Raw genomic sequence first — 27,004 nt, 5'->3', positions numbered from 1 at the left:
CGGAAGTTCCCGCGCGCCGTCCACTTCCGGCCGGGACTCCCGAGGCGGCGGCGGCGCAGAGGGTGAGGCAGCTACAGGTGCCGACGGCCCTCGGCTCCCCGGGCGGTGGTCGCCGTCTTTCATCCTCGCTCTCCCAGTCTCTGGCTTCCGCGGGGGCGCGTAGGGGGAGGCCGGGCCGAGGCCCGGAGGGCGGGGAGGCGGTTCCGGACCCCGTGGTGTATCCTGCTCGTGCGAGTGTCCTCGGCGCAGGTGCCCTTTTGGCGGAGGTGTCCCCCAGGCGCAGGTGTCCCCCCCCAGGCGCAGGTGTCCCACCCCAGGCGCAGGTGTCCCCCCCCAGGCGCAGGTGTCCCACCCCAGGCGCAGGTGTCCCCCCCCCCAGGCACAGGTGGCCTTCCTGGTACAGGTGTCCCTCCTGGCACAGGTGTCCTCCCAGTTGCAGGGGTACCCCCAGCGGAGCTGTCCCCTCCGTGAGGTGCCCCCAGAACAGGTGTTCCCCCCCAGTGCAGGTGTCCCTTCTGTGAAGTGTCCCCTTGGTGAGGTGCTCCCAAGCACAGGTGTTCCCCTAAGCGCAGGTGTCCCCTCTGTGAAGTGTCCACAGCACAGGTGTTCCCCTCAACACAGGTGTCCCCTCTGTGAAGTGTCACCTCGGCGAGGTGCCCGTCAGCACAGGTGTCCCCTCTGTGAGGTGTCCCCTGGGCGAGGTACCCCTCAGCCCAGGTGTTCCCCTCCATGCAGGTGTCCCTTCCGGTGGAGGTGTCTGCCTGGCAGAGGTGTCACCCCCACTTCTTGCGAGGTGTTCCCCTCAGCACAGGTGTCCTCCGGTGAGGTGCCCCCCCCCCACCCAGCGTAGTTGTCCCCCTGGGTGCTGATGTTCCCTTCAGTGGGGTGTCTCGCCCTCTGTGGAGTCTCACGACTGAGCCAGCACCAGGGGAAGGCAGTCAGAAGGGCCCTAGTAGGGGTCGGACCTGGTCTCTGTTTATGGCCTCCGAGTTCCTCTTTTGCTTCTGTGACCCAATCTTCAGGCTGGGATGGAAACCTCTGTGGTGTGTTTTTTACCTTCAGATTTTCGCTTTTCCCACATGAGTAGCTTTGTTGTGAATCCAAGGTGAGCTCTGCTGCACTAGCTCTCCACCCACATCACCTTGGCTCCCGACTGTCCTTTACCTGCACCGTGACAGACTCGACTCCAGCTTTGGGATGGGTCCAGCCACCTCACTGTGCGCACCAGCAGAATGGCTGGATGTCCACTTCCTGGGCTATTATCTAGCCCTAGGATCCAGATCACACAGGCTTTCATGTCAGTGGAAATGCTGACGATAATGTCCGAACAAAGGAAGAAAGCGAAAGCACGAACCCACAAAGTCATAGGAGCGGTGGGACCTTCGCTTAAAGAGAAACCCAAGGGGGAAGAACAAAGGCTGCAAGGAAACACGCCCGGTTGGACAGCTGCCGCGGGATGGTGGGATTTGAGGGGAGCTGCCGCGGGATGGTGGGATTTGAGGGGAGCTGCCCCGGGATGGTGGGATTTGAGGGGAGCTGCCCCTGGATGATGGGATTTGAGGGGAGCTGCCCCTGGATGATGGGATTTGAGGGGAGCTGCCCCTGGATGATGGGATTTGAGGGGAGCTGCCCCTGGATGATGGGATTTGAGGGGAGCTGCCCCTGGATGATGGGATTTGAGGGGAGCTGCCCCTGGATGATGGGATTTGAGGGGAGCTGCCCCGGGATGGTGGGATTTGAGGGGAGCTGCCGCGGGATGGTGGGATTTGAGGGGAGCTGCCCCTGGATGATGGGATTTGAGGGGAGCTGCCCCGGGATGGTGGGATTTGAGGGGAGCTGCCGCGGGATGGTGGGATTTGAGGGGAGCTGCCCCGGGATGGTGGGATTTGAGGGGAGCTGCCGCGGGATGGTGGGATTTGAGGGGAGCTGCCCCGGGATGGTGGGATTTGAGGGGAGCTGCCCCTGGATGATGGGATTTGAGGGGAGCTGCCTCTGGATGATGGGATTTGAGGGGAGCTGCCCCTGGATGATGGGATTTGAGGGGAGCTGCCCCTGGATGATGGGATTTGAGGGGAGCTGCCCCTGGATGATGGGATTTGAGGGGAGCTGCCCCTGGATGATGGGATTTGAGGGGAGCTGCCCCGGGATGGTGGGATTTGAGGGGAGCTGCCGCGGGATGGTGGGATTTGAGGGGAGCTGCCCCTGGATGATGGGATTTGAGGGGAGCTGCCCCGGGATGGTGGGATTTGAGGGGAGCTGCCGCGGGATGGTGGGATTTGAGGGGAGCTGCCCCTGGATGGTGGGATTTGAGGGGAGCTGCCCCTGGATGGTGGGATTTGAGGGGAGCTGCCCCTGGATGATGGGATTTGAGGGGAGCTGCCCCTGGATGTTGGGATTTGAGGGGAGCTGCCCCTGGATGATGGGATTTGAGGGGAGCTGCCCCTGGATGGTGGGATTTGAGGGGAGCTGCCGCGGGATGGTGGGATTTGAGGGGAGCTGCCGCGGGATGGTGGGATTTGAGGGGAGCTGCCCCCGGATGATGGGATTTGAGGGGAGCTGCCCCCGGATGGTGGGATTTGAGGGGAGCTGCCCCCGGATGGTGGGATTTGAGGGGAGCTGCCCCCGGATGGTGGGATTTGAGGGGAGCTGCCCCTGGATGATGGGATTTGAGGGGAGCTGCCGCGGGATGGTGGGATTTGAGGGGAGCTGCCCCCGGATGGTGGGATTTGAGGGGAGCTGCCCCCGGATGATGGGATTTGAGGGGAGCTGCCCGTCGATGGTGGGATTTGAGGGGAGCTGCCCCTGGATGTTGGGATTTAAGGGGAGCTGTTCCTGGATGGTGTTATTTGAGGGGAGCTGCCCCTGGATGTTGGGATTTGAGGGGAGCTGCCGCGGGATGGTGGGATTTGAGGGGAGCTGCCCCCGGATGGTGGGATTTGAGGGGAGCTGCCCCTGTATGTTGGGATTTAAGGGGAGCTGTTCCTGGATGATGGGATTTGAGGGGAGCTGCTCCTGGATGGTGGGATTTGAGGGGAGCTGCTCCCGGATGGTGGGATTTGAGGGGAGTCACCCCTGAGTGGTGAGATTTCAGAGGAGTTGTCTCTGGCGTCTTCGTATCTTTGTCCTGATTTTCTACATTGGAATGCCTAATCTCATCATGAGAAAATAAAGAGAAAGGAAAAGTTGCAATGTAGCTCCAGATGAAACAGGAGAAGAGAGGTGTCTGAAAGCATGTGGGCATGGAGAATGAAAAATTCCAGGAGAAGGTGGATATTTTTAATATTCATGAAGATGAAAACAATAGCCAAAGTCAAGGGGAACAGGTGTCTCAGATTCCTGCATTGACCAGATGCTCACCAGGCAGCCCTCTTAGCTCCCGAGGAGGACGATGGTGGTGTGAGCGTGGAAGGCAGGCTTGCCTGGCATCTGAGCACCTGTGGTCCTCACGAGATCTGCGCAAAGAGGGATGCATGATGTTTTCTAGGGCCGTTAAAAAGGGGGAGATGGGATTTTGGATGCCCAAGACAATGGTGACTTTTATAGGGGCTTGTGGGGCTTGTGCTGGGCTTCTGACTGTGGGGCCTGGTCGGGGGAGATGCCCATGCTGTACTTGTCTTCACTGAGTCCTGGTGCAGTTGCCCACAGGCCTGGCCAAGGTGTTGGGGAAAGGTGCAGTTGCCCACAGGCCTGGCCAAGGTGTTGGGGAAAGGCTCTGGAAAGGAGAAATTAGCCCTGTCTTGGGCAGAGATGTGCCTTGGAGTCTGACATCTACATGGTGGGTGGCCTGTGACCCACATCTAGAATCTTCCAAATGTCCCTGTCTCTCCTGCCCGCTCTTCTCTTAAAGGTATAACTTCCCATGTTTGGGTTACAAAGGTCCACTTATCTTAAGGAGTTCCTAATCCTAGTTCAGCTTTCCTTCAGGTTTTCTGGAGGAATGATCCCAAACGCTCCCCTTGTAGCTCCATTGTGAGCACCCGGTTGTCTGAGGGAGGTTTGTATCTAACATTCCTACCTTTCTAACAACCCCTGCAGTGCACACAGAATACCTCTAGCATGAACTGTGTGAGGATTCCACCTGCCTTTTGACCATGAAGGAGACAGACAGGGAGGCTGTTGCGACAGCAGTGCAGAGGGTTGCTGGGATGCTCCAGCGCCCCGACCAGCTGGACAAGGTGGAGCAGTACCGCAGGAGAGAAGCGCGGAAGAAGGCCTCCGTGGAGGCCAGACTGAAGGTGAGCAGAGCGATCACGGCCACCTGCCCCACTCCCGGCAGCACGGAGCCGTCTGTGTTGGGTCTCAGGTTCGCCGTGATGATTTTGCTGAACTAGCCTTTGTGGTGATGTGGGAGGAGCAGAGCTGGGTTTCTGGAGCAGTTATTTTCAGCAGTGTTTTACCCGTCAGTAGCTTTGCTGAGAAGACAGTGTGAATGGTGAAAACACCCAAAGGAACATCCTTTTAAATACCCTGAGGCTGGGCGCAGTGGCTCATGCCTGTAATCCCAGCACTTTATGAGGCTGAGGCAGGTGGATCACCTGAGGTCAGGAGTTCAAGACCAGCCTGGCCAACATGGTGAAGTCCCGTCTCTACAAAAATACAAAAAATTAGCTGGCATGATAGCGGGTGATGTAATCCCAACTACTCCAGAGGCTGAGGCAGGAGAACCGTTTGAACCCAGGAGGCAGAGATTGCAGTGAGCCTAGCTTGCACTCCAGCCTGGGCAACAGAGCAAGACTACATCTCAAAAAACAAACCAACAAAAAACAGCACCCTAAAAGTGTCTACTGTTATTTAAATGAGGTCTTATTTAAAGCTCTTCCTCAGAGCACCACTAGAGGGCGTTTTGTTCCCATCATTTTAACGCACTTTTTTTTTTTTTTTTGAGACGGAGTTTTGCTCTTGTTACCCAGGCTGGAGTACAATGGCGCGATCTCGGCTCACCGCAACCTCCGCCCGGTGGGTTCAGGCAATTCTCCTGCCTCAGCCTCCTGAGTATCTGGGATTACAGGCACGCGCCACCGTGCCCAGCTAATTTTTTGTAATTTTTAGTAGAGACAGGGTTTCACCATGTTGACCAGGATGGTCTCGATCTGTTGACCTCGTGATCCACCCGCCTCGGCCTCCCAAAGTGCTGGGATTACAGGCTTGAGCCACCGCGCCCGGCTTTAACGCACATTTAACAGAACAGATCTGAGGCTCAGGTTCTCGTTCTGTGTGGGTCAGCCGTCCTGGGGCCAAGTGTGGCCCTGGCTGAACAGCAGGAGCCCCTTCCCCAAGCCAGTGAAGTCCTGATCGTTCCCTCTGCCTTGATAAGACCTTTTAGGAAAGTAGGGTTCCTGGGAGAGCATTCTTCTGAAGGTACTGTAGCAGGCCACGGCCCGGGGCGTCCTTCTGCAGGTTCTAGCGGGCCACAGCCCAGGGCATCCTTCTGCAGGTACCATAGCCGGCCACGGCCCAGGGCAGGCCCCAGGTGAAGGGCTAGATGAGGAGTGGTGTGAAGTTTTCTCACCAAAGCTTTAAAATACATCATTGTTTTGTTCCCAGACAGCAATGAAAAAAAGTTACATTGTGAATGAATCAGATCCTTGTTAATTTTATTCTCCTTTGTGGGTGTTGGCTACTTCCTGCTACTTGATGGCTCTTTTCTGAGCTGGATCCTCTGGGGAAGATGTGTGCTTCAGGAGGCCGCCCTCCTGAAGTGCCTGTCACTGGCCCTGCTCACCTGTGCAGCATCTCTCCTCAGGCTGCCATCCAGTCGCAGTTGGACGGGGTGCGCACGGGGCTCAGCCAGCTTCACAATGCCCTGAATGATGTCAAAGACATCCAGCAGTCACTGGCAGACGTCAGCAAGGACTGGAGGCAGAGCATCAACACCATCGAGAGCCTCAAGGACGTCAAGGATGCCGTGGTGCAGCACAGCCAGCTTGCCGCGGCCGTGGAAAACCTCAAGAACATCTTCTCAGGTACCAGGCCCATGCTCGATGCACGTGCCCACACTCACACCTATCTCTGCATGACCCGCTGAAAGCTCTGTGTGCCAGGTTCTTTGAAGCCTGAGCTGTAGACCGCTAGATAAGGGTGATTCTTGTCTGCTCAGTGTCTTGTTTTGAATGTGGGTAGAAGTGGTCAGTGGAGCAGGTCAAGGCTGGGAGGAGGCTTGCAGAGCTGTGTCAGGACAGGCCCAGCAGCGGCTGCCTGGCAGGCACAGTGTTGAGGGAGTCCCGGGCTGAGTGTCGTTCCCTCGACTGCGATGTGGCTGTTAGACTCTGCATGTAGTAGAATGAAGATGCTGCAGCCCACACTTAAAAGGAGCTGTGGGAGAAGCCACCCCACACTTGTGACAGAGCCAGCAGATCCCAGAGCAGGAGGGATGAGGTGAGCAGTGGTTCCCAGGCGGGAGGAGACTCCTGTGCACAGGCCAGGGTGGGCCTGGGGCTCAGCACCATGGGGGAGTGACCCATCCGGTTTTCTCCCTGACCACCTCAGGTAGAGGGATGCCAAGGGCCCAGTAACCTGTCCCTGAATGGTGCCAGCTGACCCCGGGTGGTGGCTCCCAGCATTTGTGTTCAGTCTCCTCGCACTTGCTGTGATGGGAGCTGCTTCCACATCCTCCTCCCTGTCCTCCCCTTGGTCTCCTCTTTGTGTCAGGGTCAGCGGCATCCTTCAAGTCCCCAACTTAGAAGCCTCAGCATGATCTGATTCCTCCCCTTCCTTTGTCCCTGTCTCTGGTGTTTTGGCAAGTTCTTCCTGTTCTTCTACCAGACATCTCTGCCCTGATGTCCCCAACCGTCATGTGCCCCAGCTCACACTCCACACTGGCTGGGCTGCATCGCCTGTGGTGTTGCTCGGCTCCTGAGGTCACGTGTGAGTTGGCGCAGTTCTCCCCGGCTGCCCACAGCGCACTTGGTAACCCCGTGTCCTGTCTACCCCACCCCCTTCTGCCCTCCTCTTATGCTTGCAGATGCAGCATTGCTGAGCACCTGGTCCCATTGCTCTGCACGTGCCCTTCCAGGCCGTGATCCATAGGGTCACACGTGGGGCTGTGGTCCGTGTCTCTCTTTTTTGTTTTTTTTTGAGACAGAGTCTTGCTCTGTCAGCAGGCTAGAGTGCAATGGTGCCATCCAGTTCAAGTGATTCTCCTGCCTCAGCCTCCCGAGTGGCTGGGACTATGGGCACACGCCACCATGCTCAGCCAATTTTTGTATTTTTAGCAGAGACAAGGTTTCACCATGTTGGCCAGGATGGTCTCTGTCTTATGACCTCATGATCTTCCCACCTCGGTCTCCCAAATTGCTGTGCTAGGATTACAGGCATGAGCCACCGTGCCCAGCCCATGGTCCATGTCTCTTTGTGCATACCCACCACAAATGCCACAGTGCTGCCAACTCAGAAGGCAGCTCTTCTTGGTTACTGTGGACAGCCTGGAACTGGAACAAAGTCCTCTCCATGGAGTCCCCTTGGCAATGGTCTCTGGCGCCTTTCTAGTTAATTTCCTCTTATTTCCTGTTGGCTGGCTACACTTCCTTCTGATCTTGTAAAACTAATGCCTAAGGACCAAAAAGGTACATTACTGGGATTAATTTATCCACAGCAGTTGAAAGTAGTTTCCTTTCCTTGATAAACAAAGGAGCCTATGTCGTATGCATGTTTTTTGTTATGGATAAATTTTCATTGGGAAGATGTGGTTTGGTTCCCTTCAGACTTGTCTCATTGCCTATAATTCAGTAATGCTGTGTACACAGCTCCCCTCCCCCATTTTTTATTGTGATAAAATGCACACACACAATTTGCCATCTTAACTGTTTTTAAGTGTTGAGTCGGGTACTGTTAAGAACATTCATATTGTTGAGCAGCCATTACCACATCTATCTTCAGAGCTCTCTTCATCTTGCTGACATGAAAATCAACACCCATTAAACACTGACCTCACACCCTCTACCCCAGCTCCTGGTCCCCACCGTTCTGTTTTCGTCTCTGTGAATTGGATGACTCTGGAGACCTCATATAAGTGGCCTCACACATTATCTGTCTTTTTGCAACATGCCTATTTCACTCCCCAGTGTCCTCAGGTTCTTCCATGCTGTAGTGTTATAGGATTTCCTTCACTTTTCAGGCTGAGTCACCTTCTGTTGTATGGATGGACCTATTGGTCTGTTGGTGGACACTTGAGTAGCTTCCACGTTTTAGCTATTGTGAATGATGCTGCAGTGAACCTGTGTGTACAGATAGTTGGCTTTCATTTCTTTCCCGTACATGCACACAAGTGTAATTGCTGGGCCACATGGTAATTTTATGTTGAAATCTGCAAGCAACTGCCAGAATGTTTCCTCCAGTGGCTGCACCATTTGACATTTTTCCACCAGTAGTGTGGAAGGTTTCTGATGAGTCTGCATTTTCATTCTTCTGAGTTTTTAAACATTTCTTTTATGTTTCCTTGTTTGCCTCATTAATTGTTTAAGAGTATGTTGTCTCATTTTCACAATTGTGAATTTGACAGTTTTCCTTCTGATGCTGATTTCTAACTTCATCTGTTGAGTTTGGATACTTTGTATGATATCTATCTTTTAAAACCCTGAGTCTTAATCTGAGGCCTAATACATGGTCTGCCCTGAAGAATTGTCCCATGTGCTTGAGAATAGCACATATTCTGTCATTGTTGGGCGTTCTTTCTATGTCCCTTCAATCTAGTTGGTTCGCTGCATTGTTCAAGTCCTCTGTTTCCTTGTTTAGCTTGTTTTGTCATTTTGCTATTTTCTATATGCCATATAACATTTTTGTCTCTTATTTCTGCATTTCATTTTTTTGTTCTTTTGATTATTTTAATAGTAAACATTATAATTCTCTTCTTGTTTCTTTCATGTATATTCTATAGCTATTTTCTTTGTGCCTGCCATAAAGATTACATTTAACATCTAATATTATATCACTTCAGTTTGAATTTATATCAACTTAACTTCAATAACATACAAAAACGGTCCATATACGGCTTCATCTTCACTCCCTTTGGGTTGTTCGTTTTGCAGAATTACATCTTTATATATTGTGTGTCCAAAAACATAGATTAATAATTGTTTTTTTAATGCATTCATTTTTAAGAATTATGTAGAAAACAATGTGGAGTTAGAATCCGTAGTGACAGTATTACTAGCATTTAGACTACTTTTTAGTATATTAGCTTCTTTTTTATTTGCCCCTTTTAACCAGAAAAATATTAGTCTCTTAAGTCATGTAGAACACAGAGAGATGAGTTAAAACTGAAGTTTTAATAATGCTAGGTTTTATGATCGTCCATGGATTTATCTTTAGTGAGACCTTTACTTCTTCGCATGACTCTGACTTGCTCTCTAGGACTCTTTCTTTTCAACCAGTGGGTCTCATGTAAGCATTTCCTGCAGGGCAGATCTTGTGGTAACAAGCTTTCCAGCTTCTGTTAATTTGGGAATGTCTTCATATCGCTCTCACTTTTGAATGACAGTTTTGCTAGATGTAAGGTTCTTGGTTGACAGTATTTTTCTTTTAGTACTTTGAATATGTCATCCCTCTGCCTCTGGCCTCCAGTTTCTGTTGAGAAGTCTGATCTGCTCCAAATCTTATTTAGGAGCCCTTGTTTCTGACAAGTTGCTCCTTTCCAAATTCCTTCAAGAGTTTGATTATGTTGTTTCTTACTGTGGATCTCTGATTCCTCTTGCTTGGAGGTCATTGAGCTTCTCGGATCTTCATATTCATGTCTTTCATCAAATGTGAGGAGTTTTGAGCTATTATTTTTTCAAATGATGTCTTGCCCGTTTATCTCTTCTCCTTCTAAAAGTCCCACTAAGCATATGTCAGCCTGTTTGATGGTGTCCACAAGGTCCCCAAGACTATGTTCACTTTCCTTAAATCTTTTTTCTTTCTGTTCCTGATACTTGATATTTCCCATTGTCCTGTCTTCACATTCACTGATTCTTTCTTGCACCCGTGCAAATCTGCCTTCAAATCCCTCTAGTGAATTTTTCATTTCATTTTTTGTACCTTTCTGTTCATATTTTCTTTTTGGTTTCTTTTTGGATTTTCTGTCTCATTATTGATATTTCCATTTTGTTCATACATGTTTCTTCACATCTTTTAGTTCCTTAAGCATCTTTAAATAGTTGTTTTAAAGTCTTTGTCTAGTAGATCTGCCATCAGATCTTTTACAGGGACAGTTTCTTATGTTTTCCTTTGAATGGGCCATACTTTCTTTGTATGTCTTGTGATTTTTTTTTTATTGCTGAAAAATGGACATTTAAATAACATGATAACTTAATCAGCTTCTTTCCCCTCCCCAGCTTATGCTGATTTTTGTTTCTTGGTTGTCGTAGGCTGTCTGTGCCAAGGCTTGGCCTGAGGTGTAAACTTAATGGTCATCACAAGTCTTTTCTGAGCCTGTGCCTTTCATGCATTGGTCACTTCCTAAGTTTTCCTGTATATGCAGTTACTTTTGAATGTCTTTGTTCATAAAGATCTGGCTTTCAAAAAGGGGGAAAAATGGAGGGGCTGGTGAAGACCTTGACCCTTTAAGTTCCCTGGAACTGTGTGGTGGGAGAGGAGGGACCTATGAACCTCTTTGCACATTTGTGAGGTGGTGGTTGGTGGTGGTGGTGGTGACGGTGGTGGTGGTGGTGGTGGTGGTGATGGTGGTGGTTGGTGGTGGTGATGGTGGTGGTGGTGGTGATTGTTTATGTTGCCATCTTGTGCCTTTTCTCTGCTGTCTCCCCAGAATGCTGCGTGCAGGCAGCCTGTTATGTGGTGGTGGTGGTTGTTGGTGGTGGTTGGTGGTGGTGGTGGTTGGTGGTTGGCGGATGGTTGTTTATGTTGCTGTCTTGTGCCTTTCCCCTAGTGCCTGAGATTGTGAGGGAGACCCAGGACCTAATTGAACAAGGGGCTCTCTTGCAAGCCCACCGGAAGCTGATGGACCTTGAGTGTTCCCGGGATGGGCTGATGTACGAGCAGTACCGCATGGACAGTGGGAACACACGTGACATGACCCTCATCCACGGCTACTTTGGCAGTACGCAGGGGCTGTCTGATGAGCTGGCTAAGCAACTGTGGATGGTGCTGCAGAGGTCGCTGGTCACTGTCCGCCGCGACCCCACCTTGCTGGTCTCGGTTGTCAGGATCATTGAAAGGGAAGAAAAAATCGACAGGCGTATACTTGACCGTAAAAAGCAAACTGGCTTTGTTCCTCCTGGGAGGCCCAAGAATTGGAAGGAGAAAATGTTCACCATCTTGGAGAGAACTGTGACCACCAGAATTGAGGGCACACAGGCAGACACCAGGGAGTCTGACAAGATGTGGCTCGTCCGCCACCTGGAGATTATAAGGAAGTACGTCCTGGATGATCTCATTGTCGCCAAAAACCTGATGGTTCAGTGCTTTCCTCCCCACTATGAGATCTTCAAAAACCTCCTGAGCATGTACCATCAAGCCCTGAGCACACGGATGCAGGAGCTGGCGTCGGAAGACCTGGAAGCCAATGAGATTGTGAGCCTCTTGACATGGGTCCTAAACACCTACACAAGGTAAGCCACCCTGGCGCCTGTGCTGGCTTTTAGGTGGAAGCTGTGTGTGAGAGGGGCCAGCAGTTGCTTGCCGGAGAGCCGACCGTGGGCTTTGCTCTGGGCAGGTGCTCCGTGCCCATGGCCTTGGTTTTTGGCCCAGGAGCGTCTTCTTTGTGGTCCGTGTGCTGGCGCCCAGCCTCTGGTCTGTGAACGCTGTTGTGTTTGGGTGCTGTCCCTGCTCTTGGCCTGCAGCATCGAGGAACTTGACAGGGTGCAGTTCCGGGCTGGGCCTGTTTCCTGTGCTCCCTTTGTACTGACTTACTTCCTCACGGTGATGCCTTGAGGTGCGTGTGTTGTTACCCGTTTTACAGGTGAGGACACGTGATCCCAGGCAGGGCTGGGACTGGCGCATGGCCACCCAGCTGGAGAGGAGACCACCATATCACCCCGCTACCCGCCCAGGTTCCAGCAACCAGGGTTTGGTTTCTTTTCATGAATATGCTATAGCAGTTAATATTCCAAAAGTGAACAGTTACAAGTCTAGATAGTTCTCGAAAACTCCATCCTCCTTTTCATATCGTAGTGCTGGACTTTGTCACTTCACTTAAGGGAACATGACCACTCTGTGCAGAGATTAATTTGAAAATGGTGCCGTGGTGGGGTTATTCCGAAATTCTTTAGGATTAGGTAGCTGAAATGAAACTTTAATTTTCCAACATGAATGGAAAATAGTATTAAGTAATGTTTGGGAATTTCTTCTCTTTTTCTTGCCCATCTTGTCACTGCCGTGAAGAAATTAAATAAACCTCATTTTTTTTAGCAGTAAGGTGTATTTTTGTGTCTTGTTTGTTTACCGGTAGCTGTGTGTCATAGAGAATTTGCATTTTAGTACAGAAGCACAGGAGAGAAAGGAAGCCCTGCAGAGAACGGCCACCAGGCCTCTTCGTGCACAGCCCTGGGCTCATCTCCCCTGCGACCGCTAATCCTCGTGGCTGCCGTGCCTGGCGCGTGTCAGCAGCCCCATGAAGCAGGAGGCAGGGGATAGAGAATGTGCCCAGGTCACACGGCAAGCCAGTGGGAAGCTGGATTCCAATCCCGTCCCTGGGCCCTTGCCAGGCTGTGGCCGCTAGACCGGGCTGTGCGTGTGTGCACCTTGCATAGGTTGTGTCTTGGTTTTGTCTTTCCACGCTGTGTTTTTCTGTCCTCGGGGATTCTCTGACAGCTTCATGCTGGTCTCATGAGTTCTGTTGCCCCGGCCTTTCTCAGCCAAGGTTGAAGTGGTCACTAGAAACATTCACACGTGGAATTGAGGTTCTTGGGCAATAATCCAGATTAAATAAAAGACTTTTAAAATGCAGAATTTTAGGAAGCACTTTTTCACTCACGAAGCTCTCAGATTTCTTATAGATAGTGGAATGGCCCTTAACCTGCGAGAGGGCCAGCTGAGGCTGCTTGGTGCCCCATTGGGTGCCCCAGAAAAATAGGTGAAAAATACAGAGGAGGCTATGACAGCCTTCCTGTCCTCTCCTCTTATTCAGTGTTATTCTGAGGATGTATTTAGGGAACATAGCACAAGGCATGTGAATTTTCTGAGTGGTCAAACCCTAGACTTAAAACGTTTTAATTTTAATTTTTGTGGGTACATGGTACGTGTATCAAACCTTAGACTTTAAAGAACCCAACCTCATACACAGATACTAGCTTTTTAATGAAAACGCTTCCTGAAATGTAGTGCTATTTCCTGCTACCTGGACAACAGACGGGACGTAGTTTTGCCTGTTCTTGTCCAGGCGTTTTTGTCAGTAACGTCCTGTATTCTGCGTTCCATCACCATCCTCTGCAGAGCGTGGTGATGCTGACCTCAGTGGCTTGTTTCCAGATTACAGCACAGCTGCCCTCCACACTCAAGGGGGATGGGTTCCAGGACCCCCGTGGATACCAGCATCCTCTGAAGCTCAGGTCCCTTTGATACAAGAAAGGGTGTAGTGTTGGCATGTAACCTGGCACTATCTCCTCCATACTTTAAATTGTTTCTAGATTACTTAGAAAACGGAATACAGTGTAAATACTGTGAAAATAGTTGTTGTACTATGAAATTTTTATTATTTTTTATTGTTGTTCTTCCTGAATATTCTCAGTCTGTGGTTTGTTGAGTCCATGGCTGTGGAGGCCGGCTGTGCTTGTCATTGTTTTGACTGAGCACGTCGGTTTATTCAGCGCCTCCTGTTTGCCAGGCCCTGCCTTGGCTCTGGAGGTGCGGTGAACAGAACACACATCTTCCCCACGGGGAAGGCTGTAACACATTTGAACCCCAGCACCTTGTGAAGCCGGTGCAGCAGGGTGAGGCTGGGGTTGGAGGGGACTCACGTGGTCTTGGAGCCGGGGGGTGATGCCACGGAGGCCCCAAGGCCCTCAGCCCCCTGCCCTGCACTTTCCCCTGAGTTGTGGACCAGCTGTGACCAAGAGGTCTCCAGGGTGGGTGGCGGGTGGACATTCATGGGTCAAGAGAAACCGCTTCGACACACTTGGGCATGCTCTTCCATGTCCGTCGTGGTTTGTCATTCACGTTCCTGGTTCTGCCGTAGCACAGAGATGATGAGGAATGTGGAGCTGGCCCCGGAAGTGGACGTCAGCACCCTGGAGCCTTTGCTTTCTCCACACGTGGTCTCTGAGCTGCTTGACACATACATGTCCACGCTCACTGTGAGTAGGGCCGGCCTGCACGCCACAGGCCACCGTGCTGGTTATATGAGTAAATGGGCTTGGCAGCAGGCGGCAGGCAGGGTGAGAAATGCCTTAGCCTGGACTTCCTAGGGTGTGGTGCTCAGCTGCTCTGTGTGCTAGTGGAGGAGAGTGCCCCTTCTCTGGGCCTGGATCCGAAGCTTGTCCCTGCTGGAGGCATGAGCCTGTGCCATCCTCTGCAGGCCAGCCAGGGCCCAGATCGTCCGAACCTTGCATGGTGGCACCTGCCGGTCTCTTGGCTCTGAGTCCCAGGGTCGGGGGGGTCAGTCAGGGACCAAAGGGCAAGTCCGGTTGAGAGGAGGAGGTCAGCAGGGTCTGCCTCTTAGACAGGGGTGCACCACACAGCAAAGCAGCATTGTACCGGAATGCCAAGGTGTCCTCAGGGGCTGGGGAGGGAGCGCTGCCTTCTCCTGGGATGTGAGCTGCTGAGGTTGCTGAGTCTGGGAACAGGGAACAGGCCTGTCCAGACTGACTGGACCTGGTTGGCCTCATTCTCTGTACATTTGGGACTCAACAGCCTTGTCCTCCAGCATGAGGTGTGGCCAAAAGAGTGTCTAGTTTCTTCTCCCTCTTTATCTGTCCCAAGGGTTCCAGTTACATCTGGGCAGGCTGCTGTGGGCACTGCCTTCCATGGGGGTGGCTCATGGGTCCCTGCTCTGGAGTCCTCGTTTGCAAACAAGTCCCCTCCCACCCCTCCCCCCCTCCCCCCCTCCCCTTCCCCCTCCCCCTCCCCTCCCCTCCCCTTCCATTCCCCTTCCCCCTCTCCTCCCCTTCTCTTCCCCTCCCGCCTCCCCTCCCCCTCCCCTCCCTTCCCCGCTCCCCTCACCCCTGCCTGCCCTTCCCCTCCCCCTCCGCTCCCCTCCCCTTCCCCCTCCCCTCACCCCTATCCCTCCCCTCCCCCTCCCTTCACCCCTGCCCTCCCCTCCCCCCCACCCCGCCCTCCCTTTTCCTCCCCCCTCCCCTCCCTTCCCCCTCCCCCTCCCCTATCCCTCCCCTCCCCTACCCCCTCCCCTCCCCCATGCCCCTCCCTTCCCCTCCCCCCTCCCCTCATTCCTGCCCTCCCCTCCCCTCCCCCCTGCCCCTCACCCCTGCCCTCCCCTCCCGTCCCCTCTTCTCCATGATGCTCAACTTCCTTTAGTCAAATATCATCGCCTGGCTGCGGAAAGCGCTGGAGACAGACAAGAAAGACTGGGTGAAAGAGACGGAGCCGGAAGCCGACCAGGACGGGTACTACCAGACCACACTCCCTGCCATTGTCTTCCAGGTACCACCTGCAAGGGATTGACACAGTTCTATTTCCTAGGTGGATAGTGGGACCGTAGGTTTTACAAAATGACGCAGATATCCGGGATCTTTATACACAGAGCGTAGGAAACGTATTGAGAGCCCTGCCTGGTGCGTCTGAGTCGCCTCCTCTCTTGGTCTCTTTCCTTCTGGAGCTGCAGAAACCTGGGATCGTACTTACCAAATAGTTTTGCCCAAGGCCACTTTACTTTTCTGACCTAGACTTTATGGGTTTGGACTGGAGCCTAATTATAGGGTATTTATGTGCGACTTTCAAATGAGAGTTTGTTTGGTTGATGTCCAGGATTTGTCATAAAAATGGCACGATTGAGTCTAAACAGGTGGATTTGGGGACGTCCATTAGCTTCTTTTTTTTTTTTGAGACTGAGTCTCACTCCATTGCCCAGGCTGAAGTGCACTAGCACAAGCTCAGCTCCCTGCACCCTCCCTCTCCCGGTTCAAGGCATCTATTAGCTTTCTAAGTTGCTTTCCTGTTCATCAGTCAGGGTTCTAATTGTGACACCCACGTGCGTTCTTACCACGGATTCACATTCTAATGCCCGAGCCTCACTAGGTGTTATACCTACGTGTGTTCTTACCACATTTTCACTTTCTAATGCCCGAGCCTCACTAGGTGTTTACACCCACGTGTGTTCTTACCACAGATTCACTTTCCAGTGCCCGAGCCTCACTAGGTGTGACACCCACGTGCATTCTTACCACGGATTCACTTTCCAATGCCCGAGCCTCACCAGGTGTGACACCCACGTGCGTTCTTACCACGGATTCACTTTCCAGTGCCCGAGCCTCACTAGGTGTGACACCCACGTGCGTTCTTACCACAGATTCACTTTTCAATGCCCGAGCCTCACCAGGTGTGACACCCACGTGCGTTCTTACCACGGATTCACATTCCAATGCCCGAGCCTCACTAGCTGTGACACCCACGTGCGTTCTTACCACAGATTCACTTTTCAATGTCCGAGCCTCACTAGGTGTGACACCCACGTGCGTTCTTACCACAGATTCACTTTTCAATGTCCGAGCCTCACTAGGTGTGACACCCACGTGCGTTCCTACCATGGATTCACTTTCCAGTGCCTGAGCCTCACTAGGTGTGACACCCATGTGCATTCTTACCACGGATTCACTTTCCAATGTCCGAGCCTCACTAGGTGTGACACCCACGTGCGTTCTTACCACAGATTCACTTTTCAATGTCCGAGCCTCACTAGGTGTTATACCTACGTGTGTTCTTACCACATTTTCACTTTCTAATGCCCGAGCCTCACTAGGTGTTTACACCCACGTGTGTTCTTACCACAGATTCACTTTCCAGTGCCCGAGCCTCACTAGGTGTGACACCCACGTGCATTCTTACCACGGATTCACTTTCCAATGCCCGAGCCTCACCAGGTGTGACACCCACGTGCGTTCTTACCACGGATTCACTTTCCAGTGCCCGAGCCTCACTAGGTGTGACACCCACGTGCGTTCTTACCACAGATTCACTTTTCAATGCCCGAGCCTCACCAGGTGTGACACCCACGTGCGTTCTTACCACGGATTCACATTCCAATGCCCGAGCCTCACTAGCTGTGACACCCACGTGCGTTCTTACCACAGATTCACTTTTCAATGTCCGAGCCTCACTAGGTGTGACACCCACGTGCGTTCTTACCACAGATTCACTTTTCAATGTCCGAGCCTCACTAGGTGTGACACCCACGTGCGTTCCTACCATGGATTCACTTTCCAGTGCCTGAGCCTCACTAGGTGTGACACCCATGTGCATTCTTACCACGGATTCACTTTCCAATGTCCGAGCCTCACTAGGTGTGACACCCATGTGGGCTTTCACCACAGATTCACTTTCCAGCCCTCGAACCCCTCTAGGTGTTACAGCCACGTATGTTCTTTTCATGGATTCACTTTCCAGTGTCCGGCCGCCTACCCGTGTCCTGTTTTTCCTGCTTTTTTCTTTTGACGTATCATGTTTTTAATTTGTGTGGCCTTGCTGAGGGTTGGAGCCCAGTTGTGTTAGAATCCTCACCCAGGCAGGGGCGAGGGCTGGTGGGAGACATTTCTGTCTGAATGATACTATTAGTTATTGACAGGGTATTCCAAACCCTTTCCTCTATTTGGAATTGGATGCCATGAGAAACTGTGTGAGGAGAGCCGGATGAGCTCTGCCCCCTCACCCTTCCTCTGCCTGTGTCTAGCTCATGGCAGGGCCTGGCTCCCCCAACTCCAGATTCTTAGGAAATCTGCACCATGACGATCCTGGAGCCAGGGAAGGTGAGTCAGGTGCCTGAGGGGCCCCACCTCCCTGCGAGGCCTTACACCACACATTAGAACTTTGGTCACATGGGTGAGGAGAGACGCAGCCCCCTTGGGAGAAACCAGTGTGCAGGTAATTAAGAAATGATTCACTTGGTACTCTCCCACGTGAGAAAGTTGTTTGTTTTTTTAAACTAACTTTGTTCTTATTCAAGTGGTTTCATTTTTTTTTTTTCACTTGGACTATTCTGCCAGTTAGCAGATGGGGGTTTGTATAGCAGCAAACACGTACTCTTAAGATACCCCTGTAAGATTATATCAGAATTCATAAGTTCTCCGATTTTTAGATGTTTGAACAGAATCTTCAAGTTGCTGCTCAGATAAGTGAAGATTTGAAAACAAAGGTACTAGTTTTGTGTCTTCAGCAAATGAATTCCTTCCTAAGCAGGTATGTCTTTTTGCCAGTGTGCTAATTTACAAATTGAACGTTTTTAAACATTAAAAGCAAAAATGCCTTGATCCTACTATGCTTGTTATTTAAAAAAAAAAAAAAAAAAAAAAGCCTGTGGCTTCCCACGTGTCTCCTTGTGTTCTTTAGAAATGCAAAGGGATGGAGTGGAGCTTTTACACCATCTGCCCCTTGAGTGGACCACATGCCCCCTTGGGCTCCCAGAGCTATGGGTTGTGATGTCCTTAGTAATGTGCTGGATGGCGCCAACTCTGCTGGAGTCAGGCTTCTCCTGTTGCCTGTTCTGAACTTCCTGGGGGTGGGGATGGTGATTCCCAGTGCAGTGCTTGCTTCGCAGTGGGGAGGGTGCCCTTGGCGGAAGGGTTCCAGGCGGCCATGACCTGGCACATCCCCCTCGTCTTGAGTTTTTATGATGATTTTCAAACCTGTACAGATATGGAAAAAATGGTTTAAAAAACTGTATTCATCCATCATGCAGTCCACAAGCTATCGTCTCCAAGGCCCCCTTGCCTGATCTGTTCTCCCCTGCCCATTCCGCTCCCTCTCTACTGAAGTACCTTAAGGCAAACCCCAGTCACTGTGGCGTGGTGTCCACGTCCCTCTCCAGACGCTGCCGTGCCATCAGGTCAGAGGCACATGCACAGTGACTCCATGGGGTCTGCATTTGGGTTTTATCTCAAGTATGTCTTTTGATATTTGTCACTCAGATTGGACTGCACTGCATGAGAGCTTAGGGTTCCTAGGCCTCTGGTTCAGTAGAAGAGCCCCTTCCCTTGTAAGCTGCTGGCTTGTAGATCTCTGTAGAGAGATGTCCCTCGTCCTCGTCCTCAGTCTGCTGTCAGCCCTGAGCCAGACGTTGGCTTTGCAGGCTTGGATCCCACTTACTGGCAAGTGTGCCGCCACAATGTGGCACATCGGGAGAAGTGGCAGCCATAGGTCCTGCCCTGGGGGCTTAGTACTACATCCACGCCACCCACTCAGAGTTCCCTTCTGCCATCCATCCATGGGGTCATGTCCAAGTCCCCACTGGCCTTCCATCCACAAGGGTCATGGCCAAGTCCCTATACGCTGTCTGTCCATGGGACTTTTGGCCTGAGAGTTTGTTTCTTCAGAGGTCAGCATCATTTATGAGGTTAGATTCTTCTATAAAAAGAATGTTCCCTGGTCACTCTCAGCTTTTTGATTACCTGAACCACACTTTGGACAGAAACGCGAAGCTACTTCCCTGTAATTGCCAGTTTTCACTTTGCTCCTCCCTTAACATCTCTTAAACTAGAACCAGTTTTCATTGTACGACTGTTTCACTTGCCTACGTGCTTGAGAACCTCCACAGTCAGTTTCAAAGTAGAGTGTGTTGCTATTGCAGCAGTTTGTGTTTCTGAGATTTCAAGAGTCTGTCTGTAATTGGACTACTTCAGGGACAGTGTCTGAGAGGGACATTTTCCCTGACGTGTGATGACGTTCCTGACACTAGGAGTTTCTAGGTGAATTGGACAGTAAATAAAATGATGCTTTTCCAATTCCTCACAATCAAGTATGTTGTATATTTTTACAGTCAGCCTCTGAACCTTATTTTTTCTTTTTCCTTTTTGTTATTTTTTATCAACTCCTCAACATTTTTATATTTTTTAATTGTTTTTAAGAGACAAGGTCTTATGAGGTTGCCCATGCTGGAGCGCAGTGGTGCTCACTAGCTCACTCCTGGGCTCAAGCGGTCCTCCTGCCTCAGCCGACTAGTGAGCCATAGTTTAAAGCCTCAGGTGAAGTTATTTTTCAGTAATCCATTTAAAGTGATCAACCTCTCTGTCCTTCCATTAGTGTGGATCATCTAAAGATTGTTTTGTTTTTAGAGGCTCATCGGGTCAGACGTTAGTGATGTGAAATGTCAGCGTGGTGTTGGCCTTAGTGCTGTGTGACTGGGGTCTGTCTGTCCTCAGATACAAAGATGAGGCACAGCTGTATAAAGAAGAGCACCTGCGGAATCGGCAGCACCCACAGTGCTACGTGCAGTACATGATCGCCATCATCAACAACTGCCAGACCTTCAAGTGAGCGGCCGTGGCCGGCGGGGGGGAGGGCGGAGGGGGGGGAGGGGGGAGGGGGGAGGGGGGAGGGAGGGCGGAGGGGGCGGGAGGGGAGGGCCTGGCTGCTGTGGGACCTGAACTGTTTCCTTGCAGAGAATCCATAGTCAGTTTAAAAAGAAAGTATTTAAAGAATGAAGTGGAAGAGGGCGTGTCTCTGAGCCAACCAAACATGGACGGGATTTTAGACGCCATCGCAAAGGAGGGCTGCAGTGGCTTGCTGGAGGAGGTCTTCCTGGACCTGGAGGTGTGCCTGGCTCTTTCCTCCTGCCGTTTCTGGGGCTGACACATGGGGCTTCCTCACTGCCCTCTGTGCATGGGCTATAAACTGGACCACGTGGATGCCATCCCGGGAGCCGGGCTGTGTCCTTGCATTCAGGTTAAGTCACTTGAGCACCTCTGTTTTCCATGAAGCTGCCTGCTTCCTGTGATGCAGGGTCCTTCTCATGCACACAACTCAGTAGATTCATCCAGTAAGTACTAAAGACATCAGACACTTTACTGGATTACAAAATAGAAACAAATATGTAGGGACCTGTCAAAAAGCCCATTGAGAGTGCGCGCGCGCACACACACACACACCACCTCACATAGATCTGATCTGTTTGCTTTCGAATACAGACAAACATGCACACGAACAAAAATCAGTAATAAAATGAATTTAACAGTGTATCAAAGGCAAAACCTACCATGAAATACAGGGATTATTTCAGAAATCTAAAGATGGTTTAGCATGATTTAGATGTATTGGCAGAAATCAGAATCTATTTTAAAAATAAGGCCATGGCCATCTGGGGGTCCTGCTGGAAAGGGTTCTTGGGATGGGTGGTGGGACTGGCTGCTGGCTTCACAGCATCCGGTTGTGCAGGAGAACAGAAATGCGCTTGGAAGTGTCACCAAAGTGGCAGACACTTGTACTTTTCACAAAATGACTTAGAAAGCAAGAAGGAAATATCTACATTTGAAATTATTTCAAAATTTAAAAAGAACATATAGAAAAATGGACAAAGGACATGAACGGCCACTTCATAGAAACAGCAACACCAGTGTCCTCAAGATGAAACAAGATGCCCAGTCTTATCGTCAAAGAATGACGGCTGAACAGGGTCTGCCACTCAGAGGACGGCAGGAACCAGAGACACGGGTGCCTCGGGGCCGTGGAGGGTGCGGGAGAAAGGGGCTTTTTGTATTCCGTGTCGGCCCGAACTGGTTTGGGTTCTGGAGGGCAGTTTGGAAATACAACCGTAGGAGCTTTAATTTTTATACTTTTTGACTGAAAAAGTCAACTCTAAGGAATTTCATCAGAATTATACAGATTCACTGTTGCATGATCATTGCAACATGTGAAAAAAACTTAAATGTCCATCAGAGAATTGGGCCAATAAATGTGGTAAGCATACATAGCCATTAAAGTAAAAATGTGTCCACGCACAGATGCTTCCATCTTGAGCACGTCATTCTGGGAAGCCATCACAGAAGTTATAGCATAAGTCTCCTATATTATGTAATCGAACGTTCACCTGAGTACACATGCTGTTGTCATTGCAAAAGCAGTTCGAAGACGCTCGGAAGTGTCTCCCCACGCGCGCACTCAACCTCGTGGGACGTTGAGGTGGTGAGTTCTACGATCTGTTTGTGCTTTTCAGCAACATCTGAATGAACTGATGACGAAGAAATGGCTCTTAGGATCGAACGCTGTAGACATTATCTGTGTCACCGTAGAAGACTATTTCAACGACTTCGCCAAAATTAAAAAGCTGTATAAGAAGGTAAGCTGGGACCTAGTCCCCCAGTCACCTTCACACCAGGGCTCACCCTGCTCAGAATCCAGCGAGTGCCTCTGTGAAAATGAACAGTCTCTTGTTGTCCTGTCAGCCCAAGGGAGGCAAGAGGCCTGCGGACGCCGCCTCCCTGGGTCGGGGCTCTGTGGCACCCACTTGAGGTGGAGGGAGCCATGGTTCCTGGACAGGCCCTCGTGACCCATCTTAGCTTCTTGCCCTTCCTCTCACTCCATGCTGCCCCAGGGCAGACCCTCTGTCCTGCAGGACCAGGTTCTCTTTCCTCCAAAGTGCCTGCCAGTGTTCCAGGTACTGCGGTCCTTATCAAAGGGCGGCAGCAGCCACCAACACCAGCCCTGTCTGTGGGCCAGTGACTCGCCTGTCCTGCCTGCTGCAGGGTCCCAGTCGTGGTCACTGTTCCCCCACTGAGCTCCTGCTCCTCCTCTGTGGTGAGATGCCCACAGCTGTGGCAGGGCAAGGAGGAATGGACTCACAGCCTCCGGGGAGCCGCTGGGAGCTGCGGCCTGGGTTTAAATGAAAGTACTCGTGGTGCTAGAGCTGTGGAGCCTGTGGCCAACGGCGTGTTCCTCTCCAGAGGATGACGGCCGAGGCACACCGGCGTGTGGTGGTGGAGTACCTGCGGGCCGTCATGCAGAAGCGCATTTCCTTCCGGAGCCCTGAGGAGCGCAAGGAGGGTGCGGAGAAGATGGTCAGGGAGGCAGAGCAGCTGCGCTTCCTGTTCCGGAAGCTGGCATCTGTGAGTGTCTCCCCAGTGCTGGTGTGGAGAAGGGATTTCAGCCTCCACCCTGGGACTTTCAGGCCAGGAGATCAGAGTCCATCTTGTTTGTCCAGCAGGGAGCATGAGTCCAGATGCTGCCTGACCTCGTGTTAGGACAGGAGTGACCCGGGGAGGCAGGGGCAGACACACTCGCAGTGCCGGGTTCCAGGCTTCCAGGCTGCCCACAGCTCCCTGCTGGTCACCTCCCACTGACTCGCTGCTCACCCCAGGCCCCTGTCCCATTACCAAGGTCAATCCTGAGGGTCAGGGGTAGAGGGAGGTGCCTAGTCAGGGAAGGGGCTCAGCCAGAATCCAGCCGCTCCAGCGGGGAGGACAGCCGATGGTAGCTCCTCGCATTCGTGCTGCCTGCCAGGGGTTTGGGGAAGACGTGGACGGGTGCTGTGACAGCATCGTCGCCGTGGCCGAGGTGATAAAGCTGACAGACCCTTCTCTGCTCTACCTGGAAGTCTCCACTCTGGTCAGCAAGTACCCAGACATCAGGTAAGGGGTGCCCGCCTGCCTTGGAATCCTGCAGTGCAACGGTGGGTCCTTCCTCCTGTCGCTGGGCGGGTGGAGGGTCGTGGCAGCAGGGCAGGCATTCAGGCGCAGCATAGCGGGGCATGTGTGAGGAGCAGAGCGGCTCCTGTGCTGCCTCCCACCCAGCCTGGGCTGCGTGTGGTTGGGCGGAGCTCCGGGACACACCCAGGCTGGACAGCAGGGCCGTGGTGCGGTGGGGGCAGGGCTGTGACTCTGCTTTGTCTGGTGGGGAAGGTTTGGCCTGTGCTGGGCCATTTTAGGAAGTTTCCTCTGTGCTTATGGTGGACTCAGGAGGGTCCAAGTGCCGCTTGGACAGGACAGGATGCCTTCTGAGGATGTGATTGCAGGGATTCCCCGTGCCAGGCCCAGGGAAGAGGGCCCATGCATGCCTCCACCCGACATACTGGCCCCAGGGCCCAGGGAAGGGGACCCACAGCACACCCTCATCCACCATGCTGGTCCCAGGGAAGGGGACCATGCACACCCCTACCCGCCATGCTGGCCCCAGGTCCCAGGGAAGGGGGCCCATACATGCTCCCATGTGCCATGCTGGCCACGAGCTCCAGGGAAGGGGGCCCATACACGCCCCCACCCACCATGCTGGCCCCACGCCCCAGGGAAGGGGACCCATACACGCCTCCACCCACCATGCTGGCCCCAGGTCCCAGGGAAGGGGGCCCATACACGCCCCCACCCACCATGCTGGCCCCACGCCCCAGGAAAGGGGACCTATACATGCCTCCACCCACCATGCTGGCCCCACGACCCAGGGAAGGGGATCCACACACGCCCCCACCCGCCATGCTGGCCCCACGCCCCAGGGAAGGGGATCCACACACGCCCCCACCCGCCATGCTGGCCCCACGCCCCAGGGAAGGGGATCCACACACGCCTCCACCCACCATGCTGGCCCCACGCCCCAGGGAAGGGGACCCACACATGCCTCCACCCACCATGCTGGCCCCACGCCCCAGGAAAGGGGACCCACACACGCCTCCACCCACCGTGCTGGCCCCACGCCCCAGGGAATGGGACCCACACACACCCCCACCCACCGTGCTGGCCCCACGCCCCAGGGAAGGGGACCCACACATGCCCCCACCCACCGTGCTGGCCCCACGCCCCAGGGAAGGGGACCCACACATGCCCCCACCTGCCATGCTGGCCCCAGGCCCCAGGTGGCCTTTGCAGCCCCTGTTCCGGAGCACCTGCCACTTCCACAGGGCCACCTCCATGGCTGCAGCTGTCCACTTCCATCCCATCATCTTGCTGCCATTTCTGGTTAAACATGGAGAGCGGGGTCCTGAGCTTTCCAGGGTCTCTGCTCTGGTTGGGCTAGAACAAAGATTTATAAAATTGATGTTGAAAAAGCTTTCTGAGCAAAGACAGAGTAAGATGAAAATGCGGGCTTGTCTCCCCTGAAGAGGAAAGGTGCCATCTGTCTGCAGCTGTCCTCACCCACTGCGTTCTGTGGGCTGGGTGGTGAGGCTGTGAACGCCCAGTAGCGTGGCGCATCATGGGGGTGCTAGGTGGGCGAGGGCCGACGTCTCCCCATCCCCAGGGACGACCACATCGGTGCGCTGCTGGCTGTGCGCGGGGACACCAGCCGCGACATGAAACAGACCATCATGGAGACCCTGGAGCAGGGCCCAGCACAGGCCAGCCCCAGCTACATGCCCCTCTTCAAGGACATCGTGGTGCCCAGCCTGAACGTGGCCAAGCTGCTCAAGTAGCCTCCACTGGCCTGGCTTGCGCCCTCCACAGTCCCAGGCCCCACCCTCAGAAACACAGTAAAGCCGCACCCTCCACAGCCGTCTCCATCCTCAGAAATGCCGCAGCCTCCGCCAGCCTGGCCTTTACCCCTCTGCAACCCTGTCCCTGCCCTCAGAATCGCAGTCAATTGCTCTCCTTGGCCACGCATGCTGGTTTCAGCTGCAGGCCCGTCCTTAGGCGCCCGGTGATGCACTGGGTACGTGTGGAGTGAGCCGTGTGCAGAGGCCCCTCGTTCTGCTATGAAAGCCCTGGGTGCACAGCCTGTCTCGGGTGCTTGCTTACTGCCGTTGTTGAAGGTGCGGGGGGCGCAGGGGACATGAACCTCCGAGCCCTCCCTCCTCCCTGGACTGCACCCCACCTGCTGTAAGTACTCGGAACTCTGTCAGCTAATTAAAGTCTCTCTGCTTCCTCAGAGAAATGAAAACGCCACGCACTCTCTTTCCAGTTAAGGTTTCCTGACTACTGATCCAGCATTGCCCAGGAACTGTGTCAATTACGGAAGTAAAAGTCTTCCCTCAGCCTCCTTGTCCCCTTCTGACATCCCAGACTCACTCCTTGGGTCCTTTGAGAGATGAGACACTCACCTGCTGCGCCCAGCAAGCCCTGTCCCCACCCCCAGGTGAGCAGACCTCTGGCACTGGACGGTGCCAGCTAGGTCAGCCATGCCTGGTAGATGAGCAATGGCAGGAGTGTCAATTTTGGTAAAAGCAAATATAAAAGTGAATATTTCCTTGGAGTACATTTTCAAGACCTGTGGATCATGCTTTTCCTGATAGGGACTCCTTTAAATTCTTTTTTCCAAGATGTATCCGTTTCTCTACAGCATCTGCCTTCGATGGTACGTTAGTCTTTAATTTCATCCAAAGCTAATTAAGGGAGTTACCCCAGAGGCCGGGTGTGGTGGCTCACACCTGTGATCCCAGCAATTTGAGAGGCTGAAGTGGGTGGATCATTTGAGATCAAGAGTTTGAAACCAGTCTGGTCAACATGTCGAAACCCCATCTCTACTAAAAATGCAATATTAGCCAGGTGTGGTGGTGCACGCCTGTAATTCCAGCTACTTGGGAGGCTGAAGCAAGAGAATTGCTTGAACCCGGGAGGCAGACGTTGCAGTGAGCCAAGATCGCACCGCTGCGCTCCAGCCTGGGCGACAGAGTGAGATTCCGTCTCAATAAAAAGAAGAGGGGAGTCACTCGAGGAGGAGCAGGGAGCCCTTGGTCCTGGTGCTCAGATGGCAGAGTCCTGTGCTCTCTGTTTACAGAAAAGAATTGTCTTGGTTGAGGAGGCGTTTTACCTTCATTCCTCTGCTCCCCTGTGTACACAGCGCCTCGTTCCCTCCATCCTTGTCTCAGCCCCAGGGACTCACGGCTGGAAGGGGTAGGGGTGTCTGCGGGCCTGTCTGTCCTCGGGGACCCTGTGGTGAAGGTGCTGTGTGAGGAGGTGCTTTGTTTGCTCTCAAGACATTTTGGAGATGGCAGAGTTGACATTTTGCTTTTATTTCATCCTCATGTGATGTGTGAAAAATTTACAAGTGGGACTTTTTCTTGAAAGAATCAAAACTTAAGGGGAGTTAAATAACTGAGACATAGAAGCAGCTCTTAGGAGCATCAGGGCTCAGAAGCGGGTGCTCTCCCTAGGCCATCCAGCGGGCACTCCGTCCCCCAGTGCCCCGTGTGCCTCAATCCAGCTCCCAGCTCAGCAGCAGGCCGTGAATACGCCTGGCTTACAGTGAGTGCTCAGTAAATGCATGTGGATGAATAAAA

At 52.7% G+C, this 27,004-nt stretch overlaps 1 protein-coding gene across 4 annotated transcripts; it reads left to right on the top strand.

Moving 5' to 3' along the window:
• Nucleotides 1-22: 22 nt before the first annotated feature.
• On the top strand, nucleotides 23-27,004 carry EXOC3 (exocyst complex component 3). 4 transcript variants are annotated; one of them, XM_078365720.1, is made up of 14 exons: nucleotides 23-249; nucleotides 1,063-1,459; nucleotides 4,036-4,235; nucleotides 5,744-5,963; nucleotides 10,859-11,540; nucleotides 14,105-14,222; nucleotides 15,400-15,525; nucleotides 18,173-18,273; nucleotides 20,232-20,342; nucleotides 20,472-20,622; nucleotides 22,022-22,144; nucleotides 22,749-22,910; nucleotides 23,305-23,432; nucleotides 25,030-27,004. In XM_078365720.1, exons 3-14 carry the CDS (start codon nucleotides 4,092-4,094, stop codon nucleotides 25,199-25,201), a joined length of 2,238 nt encoding a protein of 745 aa, XP_078221846.1. In that variant the 5' UTR covers nucleotides 23-249; nucleotides 1,063-1,459; nucleotides 4,036-4,091; the 3' UTR covers nucleotides 25,202-27,004. The 4 variants fall into 4 exon arrangements, with proteins under 4 accessions (XP_078221846.1, XP_035147756.2, XP_035147757.2 ...); XM_035291865.3 differs by lacking the exon at nucleotides 1,063-1,459 and having other exon boundaries at nucleotides 23-62; XM_035291866.3 differs by lacking the exon at nucleotides 1,063-1,459 and having other exon boundaries at nucleotides 23-77.

This window comes from Callithrix jacchus, chromosome 2, assembly GCF_049354715.1.
Source record: "Callithrix jacchus isolate 240 chromosome 2, calJac240_pri, whole genome shotgun sequence".
In the NCBI taxonomy this organism is placed as follows: domain Eukaryota; kingdom Metazoa; phylum Chordata; class Mammalia; order Primates; family Cebidae; genus Callithrix; species Callithrix jacchus.
This window is presented reverse-complemented; position numbering and strand designations above follow the sequence as displayed.

What these genes read in the sequence shown, in the direction of transcription:
- EXOC3 (XM_035291865.3), top strand. Translation starts at nt 4,092, where the DNA reads ATGAAGGAGACAGACAGGGAGGCTGTTGCGACAGCAGTGCAGAGGGTT. An exon ending in CCGTGGAGGCCAGACTGAAG is followed by an intron (nt 4,236 to 5,743) that starts GTGAGCAGAGCG and finishes ATCTCTCCTCAG; the next exon opens with GCTGCCATCCAGTCGCAGTT. An exon ending in AGGTCTTCCTGGACCTGGAG is followed by an intron (nt 20,623 to 22,021) that starts GTGTGCCTGGCT and finishes TGTGCTTTTCAG; the next exon opens with CAACATCTGAATGAACTGAT.